Raw genomic sequence first — 24,869 nt, 5'->3', positions numbered from 1 at the left:
AACTGTGGGCCAGATGTCTGAGGCTCAGTGGAGGAGATCATCAGAACCTGAGAAGTCAGGAGAATGCACAGCCAGGATTTAACAGGCTTAACGCCGCAGACAGTAAAACTACCAGAGAGATAACAATGGATGTAGACCCAATTCCCTGGAGGGAAGGGGCATGAGCAGAAAGCTGGGAGTAAGTGCAGTTAGAGAGGGCAGCAAAACTGGCATGCGCCTCATGGCAGTATCTTCATGTTTCTAAGACTTTTTTTTTTTTAATTAAGAGATGCCAGATATAACGTTCCAGAAGTAGTAAGTTGAAAAGCAAGAAATAAACAGACTGTAAGCCAGTTGGACTTGGAGGCAGCAAATGTCCAAGTTGTAAATGGCCGTGCTTCATCGTGGCAAAAGACTGCAGGGGGGCTATGAATAGGAAAGCAGGGATCGCAACTGAAAAAAAAAAGTATTTGCTAACAACCATTTCATGGATAAGGTTCCCACAAGCCTGAAATCTCAATGGTACTTGAGCCATGGCTGACACCTTATGTCAGCTCAGAGGGGTCTGGAGGTGAGAACCCAGCCACACTCTACCTGGACTTGTGATGAACTCTGTATAGTGCCTTTGCACGATGCAACAGAATGCCCTGGTTTACAGGCTGTGCTCCTGGATGCTGCCTGCGGCCTCTGCATAAAAGCACCCCTTTCCTTCAGTCTCCAGGGAGTCCAGATTACAGCATAAGGCACACAGCCACCTGAACAATGGTTCACTTGTCTCCTAAACACATAAAGGGTGGAGACAATAGTCAGCAAACCAGCAGGAGCTAGTAGAGAAGCGGGTTCTTCCAGGGTGCCAAGACTCGATCCACGCGGAGGAACTTGGAGAGGAGGTAGAGGAGAGGCAGCCCTGCTGACTGAGGAGCTGCCAGGCTAGAGAGGGCTGAGAACACAGCAGCACTGCACTGGGGTCAAGCAGGGCACTGCTGGCAGATCTGCCGCACCAACAACAGACATGGGGTAGCAGCCAAGGCAGGCTCTGCCTCGGTGGTTTCTAAGGGTACCTAGGCACTAAGTCAAAAACTGGACTTTGTAGATTTTGTTTTAAACTTCCTCAAGTGACACGTTCTACTTTGTGGGGATGCTATTTTATGCGTTAAAGACATATACCCAGAGATGGAGAGAGCACTTGAGAGGTTAAGAGCAGAGGATGTAGGCTTACAACCATCCATAACTGAAGTTTTAGGGTATCTGACCCCCTCTTCTGAACTCCACAGGTACCCGGAATGCAAACAGCGTATATGCAGATGCACAAGCACAGCACCTTTGTGCATCTACAATTTATCCAGACACATCTTCAGATCCTCCAGGCTGTGGGTGGTGGCACCCGCTTTTAATCCCAGTAGAGCTAGGGGGGATCTCTGTGAATTTGAGAACAGCCTGGTCTATATAGTGAATTCTAGGACAGCCAGAACTACATAGTGAAACCTTGTCTCAACAGATAGGTAGGTACTTAAGTAGTTAGGTAGGTAGTTAGGTAGGTAGACAGATGATTGATAGATAAATAATTTAATTTAAATAATTTGACTTAATTCTATTTGATTTTGTACAATAGGCAAAGTAGTGATTAAATACGACATGGATTCATTTGAAACTGGAAAAAGTATAGCCAATAAGCATACCTTTTCCTCCCCGAAGAGATTATTAAATTATCTTTTCTTTTCTTTCTTTTCTTTCTTTTTTTTCCAGAGCTAGGGACCGAACCCAGGGCCTTGTGCTTGCTAGGCAAGCGCTCTACCACTGAGCTAAATCCCCAACCCCTTTAAATTATCTTTTAGAATTTAAAAGGTGCAAGGGTGGGCTGGAGAGATGGGTCAGAGGTTAAGAGCACTGACTGGTCTTCCAGAGGCTCTGAGTTCAATTCCCAGCAACCACATGGTGGCTCACAACCATCTGTAATGGGATCAGACGCCCTCTTCTGCTGTGTCTGAAGACATCGACAGTGTACTCACTCACATACATTAAATAAATAAATCTTTACAAAATCATTTTTTTTAAAAAGGTGCTAACAGTAGTCATGGCTTTAAGCCCAGTACTCAGGAGCAGAGGTAGGCAGATCTCTGTCAGTTCCAGGACAGCAAGGGCTACACAAGGAAGCCCCGTCTCAAAGAAAAAACCAGGGAGGGAAGGAGGGAGGGAGAAAGGAGGAAAGAAAATTAAAATTGCTTCTGATAATATGGCTCCTTATACTAAATAATTTTGTATCATTAATGTTTCAACAATTACATGCGATTATCACTGTATTTTTAAAGCAGTAGTATTTGTTTAACATTCTGTTGAACAAGAACGATTTCCTTATTTATAGGTTTTTGAAGGGGCTAAGACTGTTCAGAGGTGCAGTCTGCCACCTGCTGGCTAGAAAGGGGAAATTTTTAGGTCACTCCCCCAGTTATGTAACTGAAGACATTCTGCTAAGAATCACATCTGTGGTCCAAGAATATTTACATAAATTCCCCATCCTTCCACAACCCCCTCACCATCTGGAATAACAAGGTGCGAATCAGTCAGATTGACCTTGGTAAAGTGAAAACTGGGGTAGGCAGAGAACCGAGTGGAAGACAGGGAAGCAGAAGATGAAGTTGGCTGTGTGTTTCTATATCCTGCTGGCCTACAGCTAACCACACAGTCTTGTAGATTAGGCTTACCTCTGCCTCTGTAGTGCTGTATAGGACTCTTTATAAGTAAAAGTTAGCCAAGCTGTGGTGGTGCACGCCTTTGATCCTAGCACTCAGGAGGCAGAGGTAAGTAGATCTCTGAGTTCAAGGCTAGCCTGGTCTACAAAAGCAAGTTCCAGGACAGTCCAAGGCTATGCAGAGAAACCCTGCAAAAACAAAACAAAACAAAACAAAAAGAGAAAGACAATTTAGCATGAAAACATGAACATCTCTGTGGTTACATTAACTATGAGGAAGGCCCTGCTTATATGAGAATGTCCTATGTGGTGGGCTATGTTTTCAAACAGAAACTGGACAAAGGCTCTCCTATCACCTGGCTCACTGCAATTCCACCCTTCCAGGCCCACTGTCCTGCTCCCCCACTGTCCTGCTCTCACACTGTCCTGCTCCTAGAGCTGGAGTCCAGCCTGGAGTATGTGGTAGACAGCAAAGGTTAAAAAGCTCTGCCCAGTGCATCTGCACTACTTGCTCTGCAGATGCTTGCATAAGCAAAGTCTCCTAAAACATGGGTGCCAATCTTGAGGGGCACACAGCACACGAATAGGGAACATGTGGCTGGATTCTAGCAAAAATTCTAGCCACGGTGGGCCTTCCTGACATCCCAAAGTGGCAGTGGACATGGGAATGAAGAAGCCTCCAGTCCTTCAAGCCATGCACATATTTCAATCATCCCAAGAAAGAGCCCAGAAGACATGGAGTTAAGACAGCCAGTCCTAATACCAGCAGTTCTCAACCTGTGGATTGCAACCCTTTGTCAGACCTCTATCTCTCCAAAAATGTTTACATTACAATTCATAACAGTAGCAAAATTACAATTAAAGTAGCAACAAAAAATAATGTTATGGTTTGGGTCACCTGTATTGAAGGGTCCCAGCATTAGGAAGGTGGAGAACCGCTGCCCTACACCCGCCCAAATCCCTGACATAAAATCAGGAGTATAACCTGATGATAATGCTGTTTTCTCACTGACTATTTTTTGGTGGTTTATTATGCAACAGAGTACGACCAAATACTACAGCGCTGCAGCTCTAATGGCTAAGTTACACAAGCATGAACCAAGCATTTCAGAGGAGATGGCCTAATTGGCCTAATTCCCTTGCAAGCCAGAACATAAAACCTGAGAGTTACACCTCCATTCTTTGCTTCTAGCTGGAGGGGTGTCTGCCCTTACTCATTCCCCAACTTAACACAGGGCTCAGTGATGGAGAAAGAAGGAAGTATGTCCAACTTGTTCCTAGTCCATTTTTCCGGAGCAAGACCATTCATTCTCTTCTGCCTCCCAGAACCATCAGCATTTAACATTTACCCCTGCTACTGAGTGTGTGTGTGTGTGTGTGTGTGTGTGTGTGTGTGTGTGTGTGTGTGTGTGTGTGTGTGTGTGTGTTTTGGATATAGAGTGGGATTGATCTAAAACAGAACTGTTTTCAGAAGCAGAATCAGAGCCAGACACAACAGTACAAGTCTTCAATCCCAGCTTGAAGCTAAGGCAGGAGGGCCAGGCTATCCAGTGAAACCCTGCAAAGAGTGGGGAAAGTGCTGGACATAAATGTCCACACCGAGACATGTCTGCATTTGCTATCACTCACTCTAGAGACCAGACTGGCCCCAAACTCAGAGACACTCAGCAGCCTCTGTCTCCTGAGTGCTGGTATTAAATGCATGTGCCAGTATCCTGGGCTACCTTTCCTTCTTGAATTGACTTTAATTGGGCTTTTGTCCCTACCCTTTGTTCCTGTGCCCAATAATCCAAATATTAATACACATTAAGTTAGCTTTAAATATATGTATTAGGCATAAGTCTGTCTCAGATTCTCTCAAGATGCATGCCCAGTGGCCTTCTTAACCACTCCAAATGGACACAACCTTAATGCAACATGGCTGAAACAGAAACCTTCAGCTGGACTCATGCCTTTAACTTCAACACTCCGGAGGGTGGATCCCTGAGTTCCAGGCCAGCCTGGGACACAGAAAGAGACCCTACCTCAAAAAATGAGAACTGAACATTGGACTAGGAATGCACCACCCACAGCCCGCCCTTCTTTGGCCAATAGCAATTCTACCACCCAAGTGGTTTTGGATAATCACTGTGTCTCTTAATTCCTCTCCTTGGTCTCATTATGCAGATTTATAATGTATCCTAATCCAGTCCCTTTTATCATTTCTAGGCTAAAAGATAAGTCCCTAGTAAAATGCTTGCCTGACATATATGGCCCTGGGTTCAAATTCCAGACAGATACTCTCTCTCTCTCTCTCTCTCTCTCTCTCTCTCTCTCTCTCTCTCTCTCTCTCTGTCTCTCTCTGTCTCTTTCTCTCTCTCTCTCTCTCTCTCTCTCTCTCTCTCTCTCTCTCACACACACACACACACACACATACACCTTTACCACCTCTAATGCTACCATCATATCATATTTTGTTGATTATAATAATCATTCTCATTGTCAACTTGACTCAATTAATAAGTTCCTTTAGGTATGTCTACATTGCCAGAGAGAATTAAATAAGGGATGGAGGTTAGGGATGGGACAACAGCCTACTCTGAATTTGGGCAGCACCATTTCACAGGCTGGGGTCCCTCACTGACTAAACGGGGGGGAAGGAGAATGCTAGCTAAGTCAGAGCACCACTCTTTCTGTTTCCTAACCTGCAGATGGAGGCAAGGAGCTTCCCACCACCATTCCCCTGCCGTGACGGGCTAGATTCCTTGAACCACAAGACAATACAACAAAATCCTCGTTCCCATAAGCTGGTCTGTTAGATACTTTGCTACAACAAAGCAAGTAACTAATATAACTAATATAAGGATCTTTCACAAGTACTCTCTATGCTTCTCCTTTACCTATACTATTTGCTTTTTTACTATTTACAGCACCCAGACCGACCATTTAAAACATGAATGGAATTATGTCATGCTACCCCAAGTTCTACCAAGACTCCTCACTTTGCTCAGAAGACCTGACAATGGCCAACTAGAGCCTGGTTCATGCCCTGGCCTCTTCTGCATTTCATCCCTGGATCATGCTACTCAGCCTCGCCGGCTCCCTTGCTCCTCTGTGATTCAGCAGGGCACTCCTGCCCCAGGGCCTTCAGAACGATCACCCCTACATCTTCCCCCAGCAGGCGTCAGTCTTTGCTCCTCTCTTTGCAAACAAGGCCCATGACGTCTGTTTTCAATCTCTAACCTCCTCCTCACCTCTGTACAGATTTTGCAGCTTCCTTTCTTGCAAGTCCTAGGCAAACTGGCAGGAGGCTCCATGCATCCATCTACCCAGCCTCCTTCCGTCCAAGGTTCTGGCCTCACCTAGTTCCTTTAGAGACATTTCCACTAGACCAACGGGTATCACAGGAGAGTTTAAAGACAACAAAGATGGGTGAAGCAGGCCTGCTTTAAACTGCCTTGACGAAGAGGTGATAACCACCGGTGAAGACCGGCCATGGGTACCTATCTAATGCCAGGATTATATTACTGAGTTATCTGCCTAGGTAGGAAGGGAAGCATGACTTAGTGAACATCATGATCATGAGTGTCCCAACACAGTCGACCCTCCCACAGCAGACACAGGAAACATCTACCATCCATTTAATCAATGCCTCTAAGACCACTGTATGGGACTGTCTTCCTCTGGCCATATGTAACTCCTGGTGATGCAATCTGTGACGTGAAAGGGGGTTTGTTACCTACTCCTTCTCCCACTCCTAAGATACAGTGGGGACAGAAACAGGAGTCATGTGTTTGGTTTTTTTCTTTCTTACCAGTCTCAATTTCTTTGTTTTAACAGGTTATCATGCAGTCTACACTGGCCTCAAACTCATTTTCCTACCTCCCAGTGCTGGGATTAGAGCTTTGCACCACCACAGCTAGCTGCACACTTTACCCCTGTGGCCAAGTGTGCCATGAACCGCCCTCTTTTGAGTTCATAATGCGCTCATCCTTGCCCCCTACTGGCATCAGAATAAGTTCTGGGTTTCTAAAGTGATTGTATAACTCAAATAATCAAAGGTCTTTTTAGTCCAGCCTCATGGATTCTCTGCCAACATGATTCCCTCAGAAGCACAGTGGGCCTTTCATCTATTTGTTTCCCCATTAGTAATGTGTGCCAGAAACTACAGTTCTTCCCTGGACCTTATTCTCAAGCCTGAGCCATCTAGAAGCCACATGAAACAAGGCCCCGACTTTGTCTGTTCGACAGAATTACTTGGGAACTTGGAGAACTGTCTTCATACAGATCTCATGGACCTCAACTCTACAAATGGAAGCTCTGTAGACAGCCCTTACTTGTCTTTTCAACTGAGTACATCTACTAGGCTTTGTAAATACTCTCAGCGCTCACTCGATAGGGTCTAATAACAGCTTCTTCCTCCTTATACTGCCCAGCCATCAGAGCTTTCTCCAATTTCTTTCATCTTTGCTTGTAAGCTAATTCTGTCTTAAGCTCATCTCTGTCCTGCAATACCACACTGTTAAAAGGGTCACGTGATCCATTCCGACACTTGGCTCAGTTAGTATGAGGCTACTTTCTTGTGACCCTAATGACAAATTTACTATTTTGGTTACAGATGTATCACATGATACATTTTCTCTCTGGTATATCCTCTGTATGTCAAGCCAAAACCACATACTTTTACGTTTTACTAGTGATCCACTTCTAGTTTTAAGTACTATGGGAAAAATGAAAACTTTAATCATTTAACACAAAGGGTTTTCTGTTTGTTTGTTCTGGTGTGTGTGTGTGTGTGTGTGTGTGTGTGTGTGTGTGTGTGTGTGCGTGTGTGCGTGTGTGTGTGTTGGAAATTGAACCTACTTGTAAATAGCAGGCAAGTGTTCTACCACTGAGCTAAACCCCCAGCACTTTTAAATTTTATTTTGATACAGGTTCTTGCTAAGTTACTCAAAGTAACCTTGAATCTTCAATCTCCTACCTCAGCCCAAACAGAGCTGGAAATATAGTTCTAATCATGCCCATATCTCAGGCCAATGGGTTGGCATAAGCTCCTCTCTCCCAACCATTCACGATAGGGCCAGTTTCCCTCTATTTCGTGGGTTAGCTTTCAACTGGGTCCTAATGGAATCCTCTGAAGTGAGGAGTCAGAGGACAGAGACAGTCTTGTAGAAAGACACACAGCTGTCAGTTCACAGTCCACTGGTGAGAAGTATTTACATTGTCCCATCTGTGTAAAGTTGGAGAAGAGGTGTGGAAAGCAGTCTGAATGCCCAGACTCTGGGAAAACAGAGATGTCAGCAAGCCCTAGCAACTGTTTTCATATTGTAAAACATCTTCTAGAGGGCAGGAACCTTTGAGTGCTTTGTCCTGGAGGTATGGCTGTGCTGATTATATGTGCAAGTCCTCAAAGCACCTTATGAATGAACAAATGATGGCTGGACAGCAGAAATACTGGATATAGTACCATGTGGCACGCTTTTGGTAATGAACAGGAATTAAATAGATTGAGGTCTAAAATACTTAATTGCTACTTGTTTACTTAGATGAAACATTAGAGGCTTTGGGAAAATAAAATAATCTCATAAACACTGAAACACACATAAATCTACAGCGTGACTTCTTTGACAAACAAACTAAACTCTGCTGCTGCCAACTCTGAAGCACTCATTTCACATGTTGGTAGAGACACAGTAGAGAACATCCAAGATGGCTGTTACATGACTCAGCAGCAGAGCATTTGCCTTGCAGATATAAGAAAGGTCCAAGGTTCAATTCCCTGCTCCACCAAAAAAATTAGGTATCTTTCATTAAATGGAAATTCCTATATCCAGCCTCAAAATTCACCCATATCCTTCTCTAAGGGCCCGGGAACTGTGCATATTCTTTTTTTTTTTTTTTTTTTGGTTCTTTTTTTCGGAGCTGGGGACCGAACCCAGGGCCTTGCGCTTCCTAGGTAAGTGCTCTACCACTGAGCTAAATCCCCCAGCCCCGTGCATATTCTTAATATTGAGAACAAGTTACATAGAGACACACATGGTCGGTACACACGTGCCACGCCCAGGCATGCGATCCATCAAAATTCAGAACTGACCTACTGATGGTATCAGACTTAAGTCATGTAAGCTGATTATACAAGATTTCTGAAAATCTTAAGTTACTATAAAAAGTAAACAAATTCGGGGCTGGGGATTTAGCTCAGTGGTAGAGCGCTTGCCTAGGAAGCGCAAGGCCCTGGGTTCGGTCCCCAGCTCCGAAAAAAAGAACCAAAAAATAAAAAAATAAAAATAAACAAATTCACAAGGAAGAAAAAAATACAGCAGGATGAAATAAAAATGAGAAATATGTAGAAAGAAAAATCTTCACAGGCTCAAGGATCAAATAAGAAAGAATTCACTTATGGATTCTACACTGGTTTGCTTGTTTGGTGGTTGAGGAGGATAAAGTCGTAACACAGGTTAGGCTGAATTCAGGTCAATCCTCCTATCTCACCCTCCCGAGTACTGGAATTGTAGGCATAAACCACCACACCCAGCTTGCAGTTCTCTTACACATGTTATAACTCAGAGAAAAAGTTCAGGAGTGGATAAAGAATGCTTCTGCAAACCACAGAGCAGGACTCAGTTACTAATTTTCAAATAAATGCCAAATCCTTGTTTTTGAAAAGATTCTGAATTAGGTAAATGAGCAATTTCAAACTCCTGGAATATAAGTCTTTGCTCTCCACACGCCAATGCTGGGAATGCCAGCAATCCAAAAGTGACCAAGCAAAACCTGGTTCAGTGAGGGCAACATCTAAACTAAAAACTACACAGGAAACATTGCCAATCAACTAGCATAGTGTATAGTACTTTACCTAAGGTGGGAAAATGACAATTAAGTTATATTTATTTAATAACGAAACAAGAAAGAAAAAAGAAGGAAAGAAAGGAGAGAGGGAAGGAGGGAGGGAAGAAGGGAAGGGTAGATAAGTTGATTACATAGAGGGTCTTCCGCTTTAAAAAAAAAAAAAGATTTAAAAAATTCCCTTAAACCAAAACACAGTGCTGGAATGTACAACCAGAGAGTAGGTGTTCAGTAAAACACTGTTTTATACTTAGCTCTAACTGAAACTCAACCCCAGGAGACCTGTGTTCCTGATACACAATCACAAATTCTGGCAACACAGGCAAATGTGAACAGGGTGGATACTTTGTATTTTTGTTCCCCAGTTTAACTACTTTCTGGTGTTGGTTTATTTAATTTTTTTATTGAATTCTAGGAAAAATAAAGGGGTTAAAGAAACTCAGTTATTAAGGCCTTCTAGTGGTCCAGCAGGTACAGAGGTGAAACCCTATGTCCTGAACCCTACTTCTGACCCTGCGTGGTCTTCTATCATTTAGTAAAGCCAGCAGCCAACACAAACAATAGCAAAGATGTGAAGAAAATATTTAATGAGATTCATACTGCATGATCTATCAACACCCCAGGAAGAGAAGACATCAATCCTTATACAAATGTTGGTTCTGTTTGTTTTGAGACAGGGTCATACTCTGTAGACCAGGCTGGCCTGGAACCCCCACAGCTCTGTCTGCTTGCCCCTCAGTACTAGGGTTGAAGGCATACACCACTGTGCTTGGCCACCACCTAAGTATTACTTAAAAGCTACGTTTGAAGGTTAGAATAGTATTGTGGCTAAGATTATAAAATCGTCTTTCTCCAACGTGAGAGACGCATATCTGACTCCTGTATCACAAGCTGCTCTCCCTGAGCCATATACACACAATCGAGCTGTGAGGGGAACTGGCTTGAAGAAGGGCCTTCAAACCCAACTGAAGGCTCAAGGGAATAAACATGAGGAAGAAACCCTTTGTATGACTTTTCAAATCAGAAGAGACACACTTTTCACTTTGCAGAGGACCATTTTAAATGCACCTCCCAGAAGATTTAAAAGTCTGTTTTGAAACTCAGTGAGGAGGAACCCCAACATCCCTGCCGACATAGTTTTTGAGACACCATATCCTATCCGGCAGGACACTAGACCAAGTACTACATGTGAGCCACATGGATAGCTTGAGCGCACATGATCAAAAACAAGCAGTTAGTTACCCAAGAGGAAAGCTCCTTCATCTGGTGCTGGTTGCTGTGAGGGCCACCGGCATGGCCACGCCAAAAGCAGTTCTGGCAGAGCTGATAGTTGTGGCATTGCTGGCATCGGTATCGGAAGCCCATCATGCTCTCGCAGTGACAGTAGGAGCATTCCACAGGATGGAAGACTGGCGGCCAGCAAGAAGAGGGGACAGAGAACAAGACAGTGTCAACTGAAGACAGAAGCAGTATGGAGGCCACGGCGACAACCGACAGACCAAAACCTCTAAACTGTCTGACACTGCAGTTCAGACACTGCGTCTCTAAGAATACAAGGGTACAGCTCCAACATCAGTACAGCCAAGGACTGCAGAGTTTTATGTTAATATTAAATGTCACAGCATAGTAGTAGAAACTGTCAAATGTACTCTGGCAATTCAGGTTGGGCTTGTACGTCTTTGTGACTTTCTTCTAGTCTCTTCTGAGCATGCTCACACAGTGGGGAGGTAAGAGCCTGCCCAGGTAGACCAATGAGTGAGTGGGTCCATCACTCACTCAGAGACCTTTCCCAGCCGTTTGGTTTGCCTGTAAAGTATATGTTTCACTTTGTATTGAAATGGTGCTTGCTTCTTAGAACGCTCTTGGTGTTTTGTGCTGTTTATTTTGACTCTGACTACTCAGAGATTGCTGAAAGGGCTGCTTTTGTAAGGTGCACTCGGAACCAGTTGCCTTCATAATGTGCATACATCTGGACTTATAAGCCAACATGATAAATATAACTTTAGCTTAAACAAACAAATATATGTTCCTTTTTCAGCTTGTTCTTTTGTTTCATTTCTTAAATGGACTCTTATGCCTTCCAGGCTGGGCATGAACACAATATTTAACCACCAATGCCAGCCAATTATCTGATGCTTTTATGTCTACTTCCCAAGGACTGAGATTACAGATATGTGCCAGCACGTGCAGCTTTTAAATAGTAATTTTAATTTATTTATTTATTATATATAAGTACACTGTAGCTGTCTTTAGACACATCCAAAGAGAACATCTGATCCCATTACAGATGGTTGTGAGCCCCCATGTGGTTGCTGGGAATTGAACTCAGGACCTCTGGAAGAGCAGTCAGTGCTCTTAACCGCTGAGCCATCTCTCCAGCCCTTAATTTATCTTTTAAATAGTAACTCAAAACACAGGAAAAAACGCCAAACCAAACAGGCCTCCAAGCATGCCCTAGGACGTATTGGTCAATGACAAGTAAGATGAATAGGCTAGTGACAATGTGATAGACAAGTGGTTTTATTTCTAGACATTTCAAAGATTCCATAACATTTCTCTGTCTCCAAGAAATATCACTGAACGCATAAGAACATAATCAATAACACATTCCAGACAAAATGACAGTAAAATATTCTTATGGTTAATAGCACATCATGACAAATGAGACTTTCTACTCTGTAAAGTCGGAATAAGATGGTTTCTGAAAACTAACTGGACATGAAACTAAGAAAATACTTGAGTATAAAAGCATCTCTCCTCAAAGAACCAAGGGTAGCTTAGCAATTTAACTACTTACATGGCTATTCAGAAACGCTCCTTTAAGAATTTAACTGCTTTAAAAGTCTAGCCCTGGGCTGGAGAGATGGCTCAGCGGTTAAGAGCACTGACTGCTCTTCCAGAGGTCCTGAGTTCAAATCCCAGACACCACATGGTGGCTCACAACCATCTGTAATGGGATCTGGAGTGTCTGAAGAAAGCTACAGTGTAATTGTACACAAAAAATAAAAAAATCTTTAAAAGAAAAAAAGTCTAGCCCTTTAGAAAAGTAATCCTGAAACGGAGATGCTTGTGAAGTATCCAGACCTGAGCAAACGGCACACAGAAATTTAAAACAAAGCAGAAACTGGATAGAAAATAAAAGGTGAGAAAGAAAAGCAAGGAGGAGGAGCCTGCTCATCGGCAGCCTCTCTGCTATGCCTTCTTTCCTCCTGTGGCAAAGAGGGAGACAGACAAACCTGGAGAGAAGGAAGGCTGCATAGAAAAGAGATGGCCTTCCCTTTAACACAGCCCAAATACGGGAATAAACAGCAAAAAACACCAAGAGGTTCTAAGAAGCAAGCACTGTTTTCAGTACAAAGTGAAAACATATACTTTACAGGCAAACCAAATGACTGGGAAAGGTTTCGGGAGTACATTCGAGGTAAAATGGTACAGAAGGGCCTGGAAAGAAGGTTTGGTGAGTGAAATGCCCACCCCACAATAAGGACCTGAGTTCAGATCCCTAACATACAGAAAAGCTGAGTGGGGTCCATGTAGCCCTAGCACTGGGTGGGAGAGCAGCTGAGAAAGAAATGTCCCTGGGGCTCGATCCAGCTACTCAGTAACTTCCATGTTCACTGCGAGTCTGTCTCAAAAGATAACGAAAGACATCCAGTGTCGATTCTGACCTCCGCACGTGTGCATGCGTGCGCACCCACACAATTAATCATAAAGGGGAAAATAGAAGACAGGAAGCCCAGAATTCAAATTTATCTCAGCAGTGTTTTAATTATTCAAAAATCAACTAAACTTTGATTGCTAATATTGTAAGGCTCTAGTTTTCTAAAACTACAATTCTGGTAAATTAAAAGAGGGGAAAAAATTACTGACCACAGCAGATGAACAGAAAAGAACGACAGCCTGCAATCTTGGGGTGAAAAATGTGTCCATAGCACCAGGTTTTATTATTTCTCAGAATCCTAAGTAACAAGGCTCCCACTTTTGTGATGAAATATTTTTTCTTAAAACAAAAGCTGCAACTTCAAATGATGGTGTGCCAGCAAATGTCAATGACAATTTTTCATAATAATAGATAAGAACGCTGCAATTTCCTCCCTACAACCTGAGGGAAGAAGGGTGTGGTGCTCACCATTCTCGACATGGGCAAGCCTGTGCATGAGAGGTAGCCAGACAAGGCACTGTGGAGGAGGATCGGCCATCATGGTGTCTAAAAACATATTCAGCATTATCTTCTTCTGTGAAGAGAAGAGAAACAAGAGCACTTTATAGCTTTCAGGTGTCTTTAAACATCTAGGAATCTCCCAGCCGAGCAGGAATGAACTGCCTGCGAAATTTTACAACAAAATATTTTACATTAACGCAATCATGACTACATACATTTTAATAAACGCACACCACTTGTATCTGGAAACGCATCTCTACCAGCAAAATTCTGCCTCTAAAGCCAGCTGTTCAGTGTCTTAACCTCCTCCTTTGACCAGTAAGAAACATAAACATAGCATTTACATGGCTGTACACGTCCAACCCAAACCAGACACAGGGCCAGAGCCCAATGTCCTTCCAGTCACCATTTCTGCTATCCTGTGAGGGAAACAGACATCACACTCCTGCTCAAAAAACACCTACAACAACAGAAACTAATGTCGTTAGGAGCCATGTTTCCAGCACTCTCAGCAGTTCCTGGCGCACAACTGGCACTTAAAACACCTATACGCATACAATGATACATTTTAAATAAATGATAAACAATTGTTGCAGTAAATAATAAAGCAAGGTGAGACACTTATATATCTACAATGGTACTTTTCTCTTTCAACAGACAGCTGCCACTATGTGGAGCACTCATGATGCTCCACAGAGACAATTAGAAAACAGGCTAGAGAAACAAGTTAGAAGCACAGTTATGGGCTGGAAAGATGCTCAGTGGTTAAGAGCACTGACTGTTGTTCTTCCAGAGGTCCTGAGTCCAATTCCCAGCAACCACAATGTGGCTCACAACCATCTGTAATGAGATCTGATGCCCTCTTCTGGTGTGTCTGAAGACAGCTACAGTGTACTCATATATAATAAATAAATCTTAAAAATAAAAAAGGAAGTACAGTTATATGATGCAGATAGAACAGGTTTGGAGCAATATTTCCAATTAATAAATTGTCTTATTTTATTTCTTCTAAGCCGCAAAGGACCTTCCCAGCTCTACAGGAAAAGGAACTGGACGCAGCACTATGCAACGCCAAAGGACGTCTGAAGTTGTAACATACTTCCATGGCGCCCACTTCAAACAGCACTCAGAGGAAAGCCAGGAGAGGTGACAAACACCTATAATCCCAGCACTTGGAAGTCTGAGGCAGAAGGATCTCACGTCCCATGTCAGCCCGAGCCACAACATGAGATCATGTCTCAAATATCAACAAGGGTCCATAAGATGGCTCTTCAGGGAAAGGTGTGTACCAAGCAAGCCAGGGACGTGCGCTTGATCTGCAGGACTCAGGTAAACCACGTGAATGGCATGGCATGGGCAAGCACCCATGTGTGCACACATGTACACAGAGGAAGAAATTTAAAAAAAAAAAAAACAAAAACAAAGAACAGAACAGAACAGAACAGAAAAAAGAGAAGCGCATAGGGATCAAAGGCCCAGCCATGTAAAGATAGGAAGGGGCTGGAGCTATAGAGCCCCATGAGCCTAATGGTGTAAGGTCCTGAGCCTCAAAACCAGAAGAATATTGCACATAAAGATCTGTACAGAACAAGGAAGGGCAAAGCAAAAATGACATTCAGAATTTCATCCCTCTTTCTCCCAAGCAAAAAATGATGACACCAGGGGACTCAGGACAGAGGAGGCCAGGACAGTGAGCCATGGCATCTGCCCACAGTACTCCCGTCATACCAAATACAAGAACACACACTCATTCCTGGGTCTTCTGGAAACTATGACTATACTGACCCCAGAATGCATTAACTGGAAGTCACTCTGAGTATATCTCAAAACTAGGAGGAAAACAGAAACAGAAGGAAAACTAGAGGCAGAGTGGGAGAGAAATGTTGCAGTAAGAACTTAGATTTAAAAAATGGAGGCAGACCTAGGGTGTCAGGATGAGGAAGGGAAAGGCAGAGCGCAGGGAGGGGCTTCAGTTCCACAGCTTCCTCACGCCGCTGCACGCTGCAGGCCAGTGGGCAGGGATTATCCTCATTCTACTCAGAATATCACTGCCTTTCAGTCTTGTTCTCTCCGGAGAGTAAAATGGGGCTTTCCAGACAAACATGACACAGCCACATTACCAGAAAACCATACTGAGAGCGTCCTTCCCTCCCAAATGATGCAGTAGTATGAGGCAAATACAAGTAATATTTTTCACTCAATATTTTATTAAACTTTTTGTTTTTTTCCTTAGTGGTAGGAAATGCCACTGGACATGTTTTCGCATTTAGCAATCAATCTTTTTCAAAAGAGAAAATTGGGGAGCCACCTTTTGTTTCTAAGGATTCATTTAGAAGACATCCTTTGCAGACCCAACTAGAATGAAGCTTCACTTCTAGGTCTCTGTAATGTTTCTCAGTCTAATTAATGCTAGTGAGACAGGTCTCATTACTATGGCCTTGTTCATAATAAAGCCCATTTTATACCCTCTATTTCATCTGATCTGAAATGCTTTTAGAAGATCGCTTCGAAGTGCATCATTATATATATTTTTCCTACCGCTAAGGAAAAAAACACTTAGCCAATTAAACTAATTCAATGGCTTAATTAACCACAATCACGTGTGAGTCAGTCACACCAGGCTCTTAATGAATCTACTCAAAGGACTCAGTACTTCAAATGCACTGCTTGATGTGACAGGAATGGTTTTAGTATTTTGGTCATTATCTGCCCTGGCTCGTTTTATGTCAACTTGACACATGTTAGAGAGTCATCAGAGAGGAGGGACTCTCAGTTGAGAAAACGCACCCATAGACCCAGCTATGAGGCATTTTCTTATTGGTGATCAAAGCGGGAGGACCCAGCCCACCGTGGATGGTGCCATCCCTGGGCTGGTGGTCCTGGGTTCTATAAGAAAACAGGCTGAGCAGGCCATGAGGAGCACCCCTCCCTGGCCTCTGCCTCAGCTCCTGACTCAGGGTTCCTGCCCTGTTTGAGTTCCTGCCCTGACTTTCTTTACATGATGAACAGCAATATGTGGAAGTAGAAGCCAAACCCTTTACCCCCCAATTTGTTTTTTTGGTCACCATAGCAACAGAAACCCTGAGACATCACCGATCTTTGGGAAATAAAAAATAATATAATCTAGTTTCATCTTTTTGTCCATTACCTCTTTCAAACAGGGTATTGAAAATATCTAATTTTTGCTTTGCAAAGTAAATGCACTAATTATCCAACTTATTTCCTGTTCTGTGGTCATACCTTCTGTGTTCAGTAACTTACTAATGCCAGGCCACAGAATATATTTTTGAGAACACTTGGCATGACATGTGGACCATACCAAAAGTGGATCTAACTCAGTAACAGTGACAATGTGAACAGCCATGGTAAAGGTCTCACGAATACGGGAAATGACAACCTGTCACAACCATTCCTGTCCAACTGGAACTAAGATGCTCCTGGCCACATGAGATATCTCAACACCAGAGACGATAACATGTAAAAATATGTCCTTAGGTCACAAGAACGTGGCACACTCATCCACAAAAATTACCCAGGTGAAGGGCTGCTGCAGGAGACCATGAAGTCCTTGATTGAAATGTATTCAGTATAACACAAATATGCACACTGCACATGCCAGGGAATTCTTGCTCATTTTATTCAATGTCTATGAAAGCAAGGCCAGAACAACCAGGAAATGTCTCCAAGTGGAAAGAAAATTCATCTTGGCACATAGCCAGGAAGAGATTGGTTGGTTGAAGTAGAATCCGACCTTATCTATTGTACTTTGTAAAAAAACTAACCAACAAAAATGCCACCTCCTTTCCTATCGTCACCTCTTCTATGCTCTAGGAGAGCACGCACAGCGTGTACACACACTGGGTGACGTGACGCATGGCGTGCCTTCTCTCCCCCTCCCTCCTATGTAACAAGCAGGGTCCCGGGCCACAGCAGACTCCATGATAGAAGAGCTGTTCAGGTCGTAAAAGTCAGCACACAGACAGCACCACCTGCCGAACCTAAAACAGAGGCCTAGTCCATCCACGTCCACATTGCTGGGAACTGGTTCTAATGCTTTGTCTTATTTTGGCTCCCAAAAGCCAGAATCCAGACCTGAGGGTCCCTGCCCCTCAGCTGACTTAGACAGATAATAATAAATGCCTTAAGGCCATTGGCTGGGCAGGGACTTTTGCACCAAGAGGGAGAAGAGGAAACAGAGAATTGCCATGACAGGGAAGCAGAAAGATGAAACTTAAAAGCCTGCCGGGATACAAGGATCCAGGAAAGTGGCCCATGGGTCACTTCCCCATGGAGTCTGGAGTGGAAAGATGAAATATAGATTTTTAAAGATGTTAACTCAGGAATACCAGTGGAGAGTATTTGCTAACTGCAGGGAGGTTAAGAAGTGCTCAGCCATTGAGCTAGTCAAGGCATATCAAAATTAGCTGGCATGTGTGTGCGTGTCTGTGTGTGTGGTGTGTGTATGTGTGGTGTGGTGTGTGGTGTGTGTGTGTGTGTGTGTGTGTGTGTGTGTGTGTGTGTGTGTCTTTCATTCTCAAATCCAGAAATCTCTTGGGCAGGTGCAGCACACACAACCCTCTGGGAGCCAAATTCACCACTACACCACGTAGTTCTAGAAAAGTCTCAAAATGTACTAACCTTCCTTTTCAGCTTCCGTAATTCTGCTTCTGGCTAACTGTTCTTGTTAACTGAAGTATGTCAACAAAAGCACGGTTTTTGTGCTTAAAAGCTCACCCTGAAAAGGGCTCTGGGCTACCATGGGGTCCTGAGCACCCAGTGTTGTAGCTGGCTAGCTAATGAAAACTTTCTGTTGGCTTACACCGTATCTGAGCCATCCTCTCTGGTGAATATTCACTCTAATGTTAATGCTGCCCTTCCCACACAGACATCAGATCTAAAACCCCCACTGAGTAGACAACTCTTCAAGTTAAAGTCGGCACCAAAAAGATAAGTAGTCAAATAAGGGGTAAATCTTCCAAAGAGAAAACATAATCCTCCAAGACTTGGGAGTCAAGAAAATTAGGGAGTTTTTAATTCACTTTCTGTTTATTTTCGATAAATTTTAAGCTTCTAAACTCAGTTTGTTGGTTTATAACCACTAAGAATCACTCCGACAAACATTAAAGCTTAAGTCCTATACTCTGTTCCTCTTCCTGATGAGGAAAAATCTTCCTATATGAATCAATCTTATCAAACTAAACATTCCATAACCTAGTCCAGCCCAGACCCCTGACTCGTTCTCACTGCAGATGGGTGCTCCTTTATCCATAAATATTTCCGTTGATTTTTTTTAATGGTTCTTCAAAATAGGGTTCCTCTGTATAGCTCTGGCCGTCCTGGAACTTGCTCTGTAGAGCAAGGCTGGCCTCAAACTCACAGAGATCTGCCTGTCTCTGCCTCCCTAGAGTTGGGATTATAGTCATTCACCAAGACTGACCCAGATTAAATTTCTTTAAAAAAAAAAAAAATCTCTGACGTAGCTAAAAATAAACATCAAAATCAAGAAATTGGCATTCAGTGGCAGAATATTATTATCTGGTTATAAACTTTGTTCAGATTTTTGCAACTTCCTGTGTAACAGAAAAACAAACAAAACCCGCTGGATCACTCTCTCTAGGCTCTAATCCACCGCTTCCTCTGTCTTTTACGATTCTAACAGTTTTGTGTACAGGCCAACTTTACCGTTGCATGAATTTGTTAAGACTCACATGTGGCTGTATTGAGGCGCCACAAATCGGACCCCTGAATATTTCCACGACATTCCATTCAAGCTGTGAGGTCTCCGAGGAAGGCCTGAGCAGGGGAGCAGCACACCTCAGCCTGACCGGTTGTTAAGCTTCTCCCATCCCTGTTGGCATGACTGCTGGCTGGGCTGAAGTCCTGTCCCTGACTGGTTGAGTCTCCCAACCCTAAAGCTACCATTCCTTTGGTAATTAAGTATCTTCTGGGAAGATTTTTTTCTATTAGTTTTAAACGAGATTTTTTTTTCCTGAATTTTCTGTTTCTCATAACTTTCTAAAGGCAATATTTCGGCTATCTGTTCTCTACATTAAGTAACTACTTTTGAGTTTCTCTTTCTCTCCAGCCTCTGAGACAGAGTTCAGCTCTCAGGAATATGCCTTAAACAGACTCTAGGTGGGTTGGGGATTTGGCTCAGTGGTAGAGCGCTTGCCTAGCAAGCGCAAGGCCCTGGGTTCGGTCCCCAGCTCCGAAAAAAAAAAAAAAAAAGAAAAAAAAAAGAAACAGACTCTAGGTAAAAAAAAAAAATAAGAAAAGATGTCAAACTTCCGACTCTGTCACAGGTAAGCTCAGTGTACCCCACAGGGCAGATGAGCACTGTGAGGAAGACAATGATCCAGTTATCACTATAGCTTTAGGTCAAAATTCCTGCCCTTAAAATCTAAAGAACATTACTTTAAAAAAAAGAAAAGAAAAGAAAAAAAAAGGAAAAAACATCTATCAGTTATGACAATGCAGAAAAAAAATTCTTTAAAATACTTAAATGGCTTTTTTTTTTTTTTTTGTCTTGTTGGTACCTTTGGCCTTGTGGCTGCTGCACCTGGTTGCCCTCTCGCCCCTCTTTCTTCCCCTCCCCCTCTCTCCACATAGCCCAGCTTAGTCTGGTCAACTCTGGGCTCTCCTGGCTGTCCCTACCTCTACCTACACTCTCTTATCTATAATAAACTTTCTCCCCCACCATAAAAACAAAACAACAGTAACAAAGAAAAAAAAAACTCAAATGTTCCCTTACCTAAGAACAAGAGTCCTCAGGTGAACTTCCACCCCTCTCCTGCCTTTCCTTAGCCTCTTCCTTTAAAGGTAGAAGGTGGAAGCTCCTTAGCCCCAGGTCTTGTCAATGGTCCTTACCTGCTGTGGGAAACAGGTACGGACTGCGTGTTCCGTGTAACCAAAGGATGGCCCTTCAAAGACAGCTGTTGGGAGTTTCAGGGCTTCCTTCAGAAACTGGTCAAGCTTGCCAAACATCATTAAACCATTCGAATCTGACATCTGGGAGAAAATGTCTGTAAGAACAAAAGCAAATAAAACCAAACTATAAGAAACTACTGTCTCTTAAAATTGTAAATGGCTTTGTTATTTCTATGCCACTAAAAATGTATCATTCAAAAGTCCCATAACGTTACAATTTTTAATTAACACTCAAATCATCCTCCTACTTATTAACACTGTGTAGTTACTTGGCTCTCTCAATGCCATCCATTTAAGATTCTACCTAAACATTAAGTGGAGAAAACATTCATGTCTGTCCACTTACCTTTCTGAAGGTTTTAAATGGAGGTTGTACGCATGAGAGCAGTACCCAAAGAGACTGGAAGAGGGTGATGGATCACCTGGAGCTGGAGTTACAGGCAGTTGTGAGCTCCTTGCTGTAGGAGTGGAAAATCAAATCCAGGTCTTCTGCAAGAGCAGCAAGTGCTCTTAACTGCTGAGCATTCTCTCTGTCCCTCACCTTTCTAAATCCATGGAACTGAAGGATAATTAGCTTTTATTTGTGCAACCCACAGTTCCAAGAAGAATTCTGAAACAGCATGTCTTTATTCCTTACTATCTGTGTTTATAAGACAACAAACACAGCACTTAGAAGGCAGAGGCAGGAGAATGAGACTACATAGCAATTTCAAAACCAGCCTGAATAACATGAGAACCTGGATAGGAATGATAGGAATAAAGAGTAGATTACTGAATTTATTTTTAAATTTTAATTTTCTGTTCATTAGTGTTTTGTCTGCGTTTGTGTGTGTGTCAGATCTTGAAGTTACAGGCAGTTATGAGCTGCCATATGGTTTCTGGGAATTGAACCCAGTTCTTTTGGAAGAGCAGTCAATGCTCTTAACCATTGAACCATCCAGCCCTGTTTTAAATCTACTTTTAAACTAGAAAGCCATTAACAAACCAAAAATCTTACATTGGTATAGATCTTTGTACACTGATACAAAATTGAGGCTATATTTTGTTATATCATTATAGAGCTTTGTATATTGATATAAATTATGTTAAATTTGGTTACCCTGATTTAGATCTTTGCTGATACAGATTACATTTTGCTATAATATACATACAATGTACATATGTTCTCAACCCTTGTTTGCGGTATTGCACCTAGGTGATTCTTAAAAATGCAGTATTAAGTTCTGACCCTTTTAAGGCTGCTACTATACACTGTTTAGAATAATTAAGTAATGCAAATTAATAGTCAATCAAACTTATGGTCATGTCAGATACCAGTTAATTATAGAAACATGCTTCCTAGGTTGATCACATAGTAAATAGCTAGTAACAAGCAACATTTGCCAATTCTGATATAGATGGATGATCTTCAAAAATCTCAGAGACCTACAGAATACGGCAATTTAAGATGTTTCATTATTTTAAGGCTTTTCTAACAGTGAGACATGTCAGGTCCTGGCAGCACCTCACGCTACTTCAAAGGTGATGATGAGCATCAAAGAATCTCCATATGGAGTCTGTTTCAAATACTGCAAAGCTGGGGCTGGAGAGATGGCTCAGCCGTTAAGAGCACTGACTGCTCTTCCAGAGATCCTGAGTACAAATCCCAGCAACCATGTGGTGGCTCACAGCCATCTGTAATGGGATCCGATGCCCTCTTCTGATGTGTCTCAAGACAGCTGCAGTGTACTCACATATATAAAATAAATAAAGCTTAAAACAACAACAAAAGCAAATACTGCAAGGTAGCCACCGGGTTCAACTGCAGACAGAACACTGTCCAGAATAGGCAAGCATGGATGCATGGAGGTCACCCACTGAGCTTTCCATGACAAGGTAAACACTCCTTCATAATTCCTGCCTCACAAGAGTCTGTCAGATGTACTAGGTCAGAGGCTAAAAATGGATGCTCCAACGCTGTAGAGACAATTTGGGGGGACCGTCCAGACAGCCAACTGTCTCTGTCATTTCTAGTTTTGGAAGTTGCTTGCCTACATGTCCTGCATACTCAGGGAATATTTATTCCTTCTCAAATCTCTGATGGGGTCGAAGACTAGATAACTAAAGTCTTACATGTAAATTTAAGTTGTTTAGAATTATGAAAATGTTTAAAGTTTATGCAAGTTATGATAAGGATGTTTAAGTACAGAACTTTGAACTCACCAAAATAGGACAGATAGTAGAGAATTTTACCAAAAGTTGCCAAATGCGGATGACTGGACATTGTGAATGTAAATCTCACCTCACTGCTTCATAATTGTTATCACTGAGTAATTTATTAGTGTGAGAGGAAGAGCTTCCAATGGACTGAAAGGGGGAAATGTAGGGAGAGGGTTAGTGTGCACTGTGTAAAGATCATCCTCGTATAATTCAAATGCTGGTTTCTCTGCCCCGTAACTGGCACTGTAACACTTATTCTGCGTATCTCCTGCCTCGATGTTGAGTAAACATTGCTCCCTGCTTATTTTTTGACTTGTCAATGAATTCTGATCAGCCAGTGGCTGAGCAGAAGAGAGAATAGGGTAGGACTTCTGATCCTAGCCAGGCGATGGGGAGAGAGAGAGGAAGAATTGGCCACGAGGAAAAGGGTCCAGGAGCCCCCACGGGACCACAACCGGCATATAGAGAGCCAGACTAATAATAAAATGTGGGTATCTTAGGGATTTTGGCTAGGAGGTAGGTAGATCGGCTTAGAGGAATAGAATATTAACTGCTCAGCTAGTGTGCCTTAAACCCATTAAACAAATCATAGTGTGTATGTACACACACACACACACACACACACACACACACACACACACACACATACCCTAAAGACAGCCTGCTTAGTCTGCATGTTTGATATGTATGTGTGTTTTATATGTATACATCCTTGTATGCATGTTTTCAGAGCTGATCACTTGGCACAGGATAACCAATTCGTGTGTTTTTCTCTAGAGATTATTTCTCCCACTCCCAGCATTCCTTGGTCCAGCAGTTCTTTGTGCAGAGCTGAGGCCATGTGGGCTTTCCCTGTCCAGTCTGGCATATCTACTGTATTGTCATTATTCAGCTCATGCTTAGTCGGCCATGTTTGCAAGACTTCATGGGTGTAGCTGTTGTAAATTTGGTGCCAGCCTGCTTTTCGGCTGCAGCGGCTTGGGTAGCTGACGTCATCACCAGTCATCATGTATTTCCACTATCACCAGAGTCGTAAGTGACATTCGCCTTTTTAAAAGGCCCAAGCCAGTCCATGTTGTTCTGCCTTGTTCCTTCTATCTCCCAGTCTTTTGCCAGTTTCTCTGTCTCTCTGTGTGTGTCTCTGTATCTCTGTCTTTCTCTCTCTGTCCACCTTGTCCTCACTCTGAGACGGTCTTTTATTTTCACCACTCCCCCAATAAACCTCTTGTGCTAGATCTGTCCCGTGGTGTCTCTTAGCTGCACTCCTTGGCCGTTTGGCCATGGACTCCCTGATTCTCTGGCTCTCACAGTCTTGACACCCCCTTTCTTGTCGAGTTCCTCAATCTTGGGTGCAGGAACTGAGTTCTACAGCTCTGCATTTTGATTGGCTGTAGTTCTCTATAGTGGTCTCCATGTGTTTCCTTGATGAAGGGTAAAGACTACACTTACCTGTGGGACAAGGACAAATGCTTAGATGTTGTTAGGGCTGGCCTCACCTCCCACAGCCCCTCTCTGCTCCTTGTTGTAGAGAACATTCGATCACTGCTTCCTGACTGCCGGGCTAGTCTCACACTCCTGCTGCCATGCCTTCGCCCCTGTGATGAACTTTTCCCCTCTAGGACCATAAGCCAAAATAAACCACTTCTCTCTAACTTGTTTTTGTCAGAGTATTTCTATCACTGCAACGGGCAACTAATAACTAATATGCTGTATAAACGCTTCTATCCCAAGATACTGTGGTATGATAAAATCCTGTTTTTAACAGAAAGGCTGGCAAAGAAGATGAGAAAGGCATCGCTGGCAGCCCTACTCGTTCTCCACAGAGTTCTCGTGTCGGTCATTCCTCTGTTCATCCAGAGTGGGGAGAAAGCAGAGATAACCAGGAGCTCAAAATCGAGTGACAAGGAAGCATGACCTCACCTGGATATGTGCACACGTGCACACATATAATCATTTGAAATAACATATGAGAAATTGGTTCTTAGGACTTGCTGAAGGCCAAAAAGGTAGCCTTTTAAATCCATACCTATCTGGATCTGGAGTAAATGTTATCAAATTATAGTCCTTTACAATATAACTTAGGGGCTG

At 42.9% G+C, this 24,869-nt stretch overlaps 1 protein-coding gene across 25 annotated transcripts in view; it reads right to left on the bottom strand.

Moving 5' to 3' along the window:
• The window catches only part of Dtnb (dystrobrevin, beta), a 197,064-nt gene that overhangs the window by 114,466 nt on the left and 57,729 nt on the right, over positions 1–24,869 (bottom strand). For all 25 annotated transcript variants that reach the window (XR_015621994.1, XR_015621996.1, XR_015622001.1 and 22 more), the window contains 3 exons: positions 20,523–20,677; positions 13,623–13,728; positions 10,736–10,902 (listed from right to left, as the gene is read on the bottom strand). Coding sequence is in view for 4 of the 25 variants with exons in the window: in XM_087553724.1 (XP_087409850.1) it covers positions 10,736–10,902; positions 13,623–13,728; positions 20,523–20,677 (428 nt within the window). In the remaining 21 variants the exon portion in view is untranslated. The remainder of the gene's footprint in view (positions 1–10,735; positions 10,903–13,622; positions 13,729–20,522; positions 20,678–24,869) is intronic.

The sequence above is a fragment of the Rattus norvegicus genome, chromosome 6 (genome assembly GCF_021556685.1).
Source record: "Rattus norvegicus strain SHRSP/BbbUtx chromosome 6, alternate assembly SHRSP_T2T, whole genome shotgun sequence".
Classification (NCBI taxonomy): Eukaryota; Metazoa; Chordata; class Mammalia; order Rodentia; family Muridae; genus Rattus; species Rattus norvegicus.
This window is presented reverse-complemented; position numbering and strand designations above follow the sequence as displayed.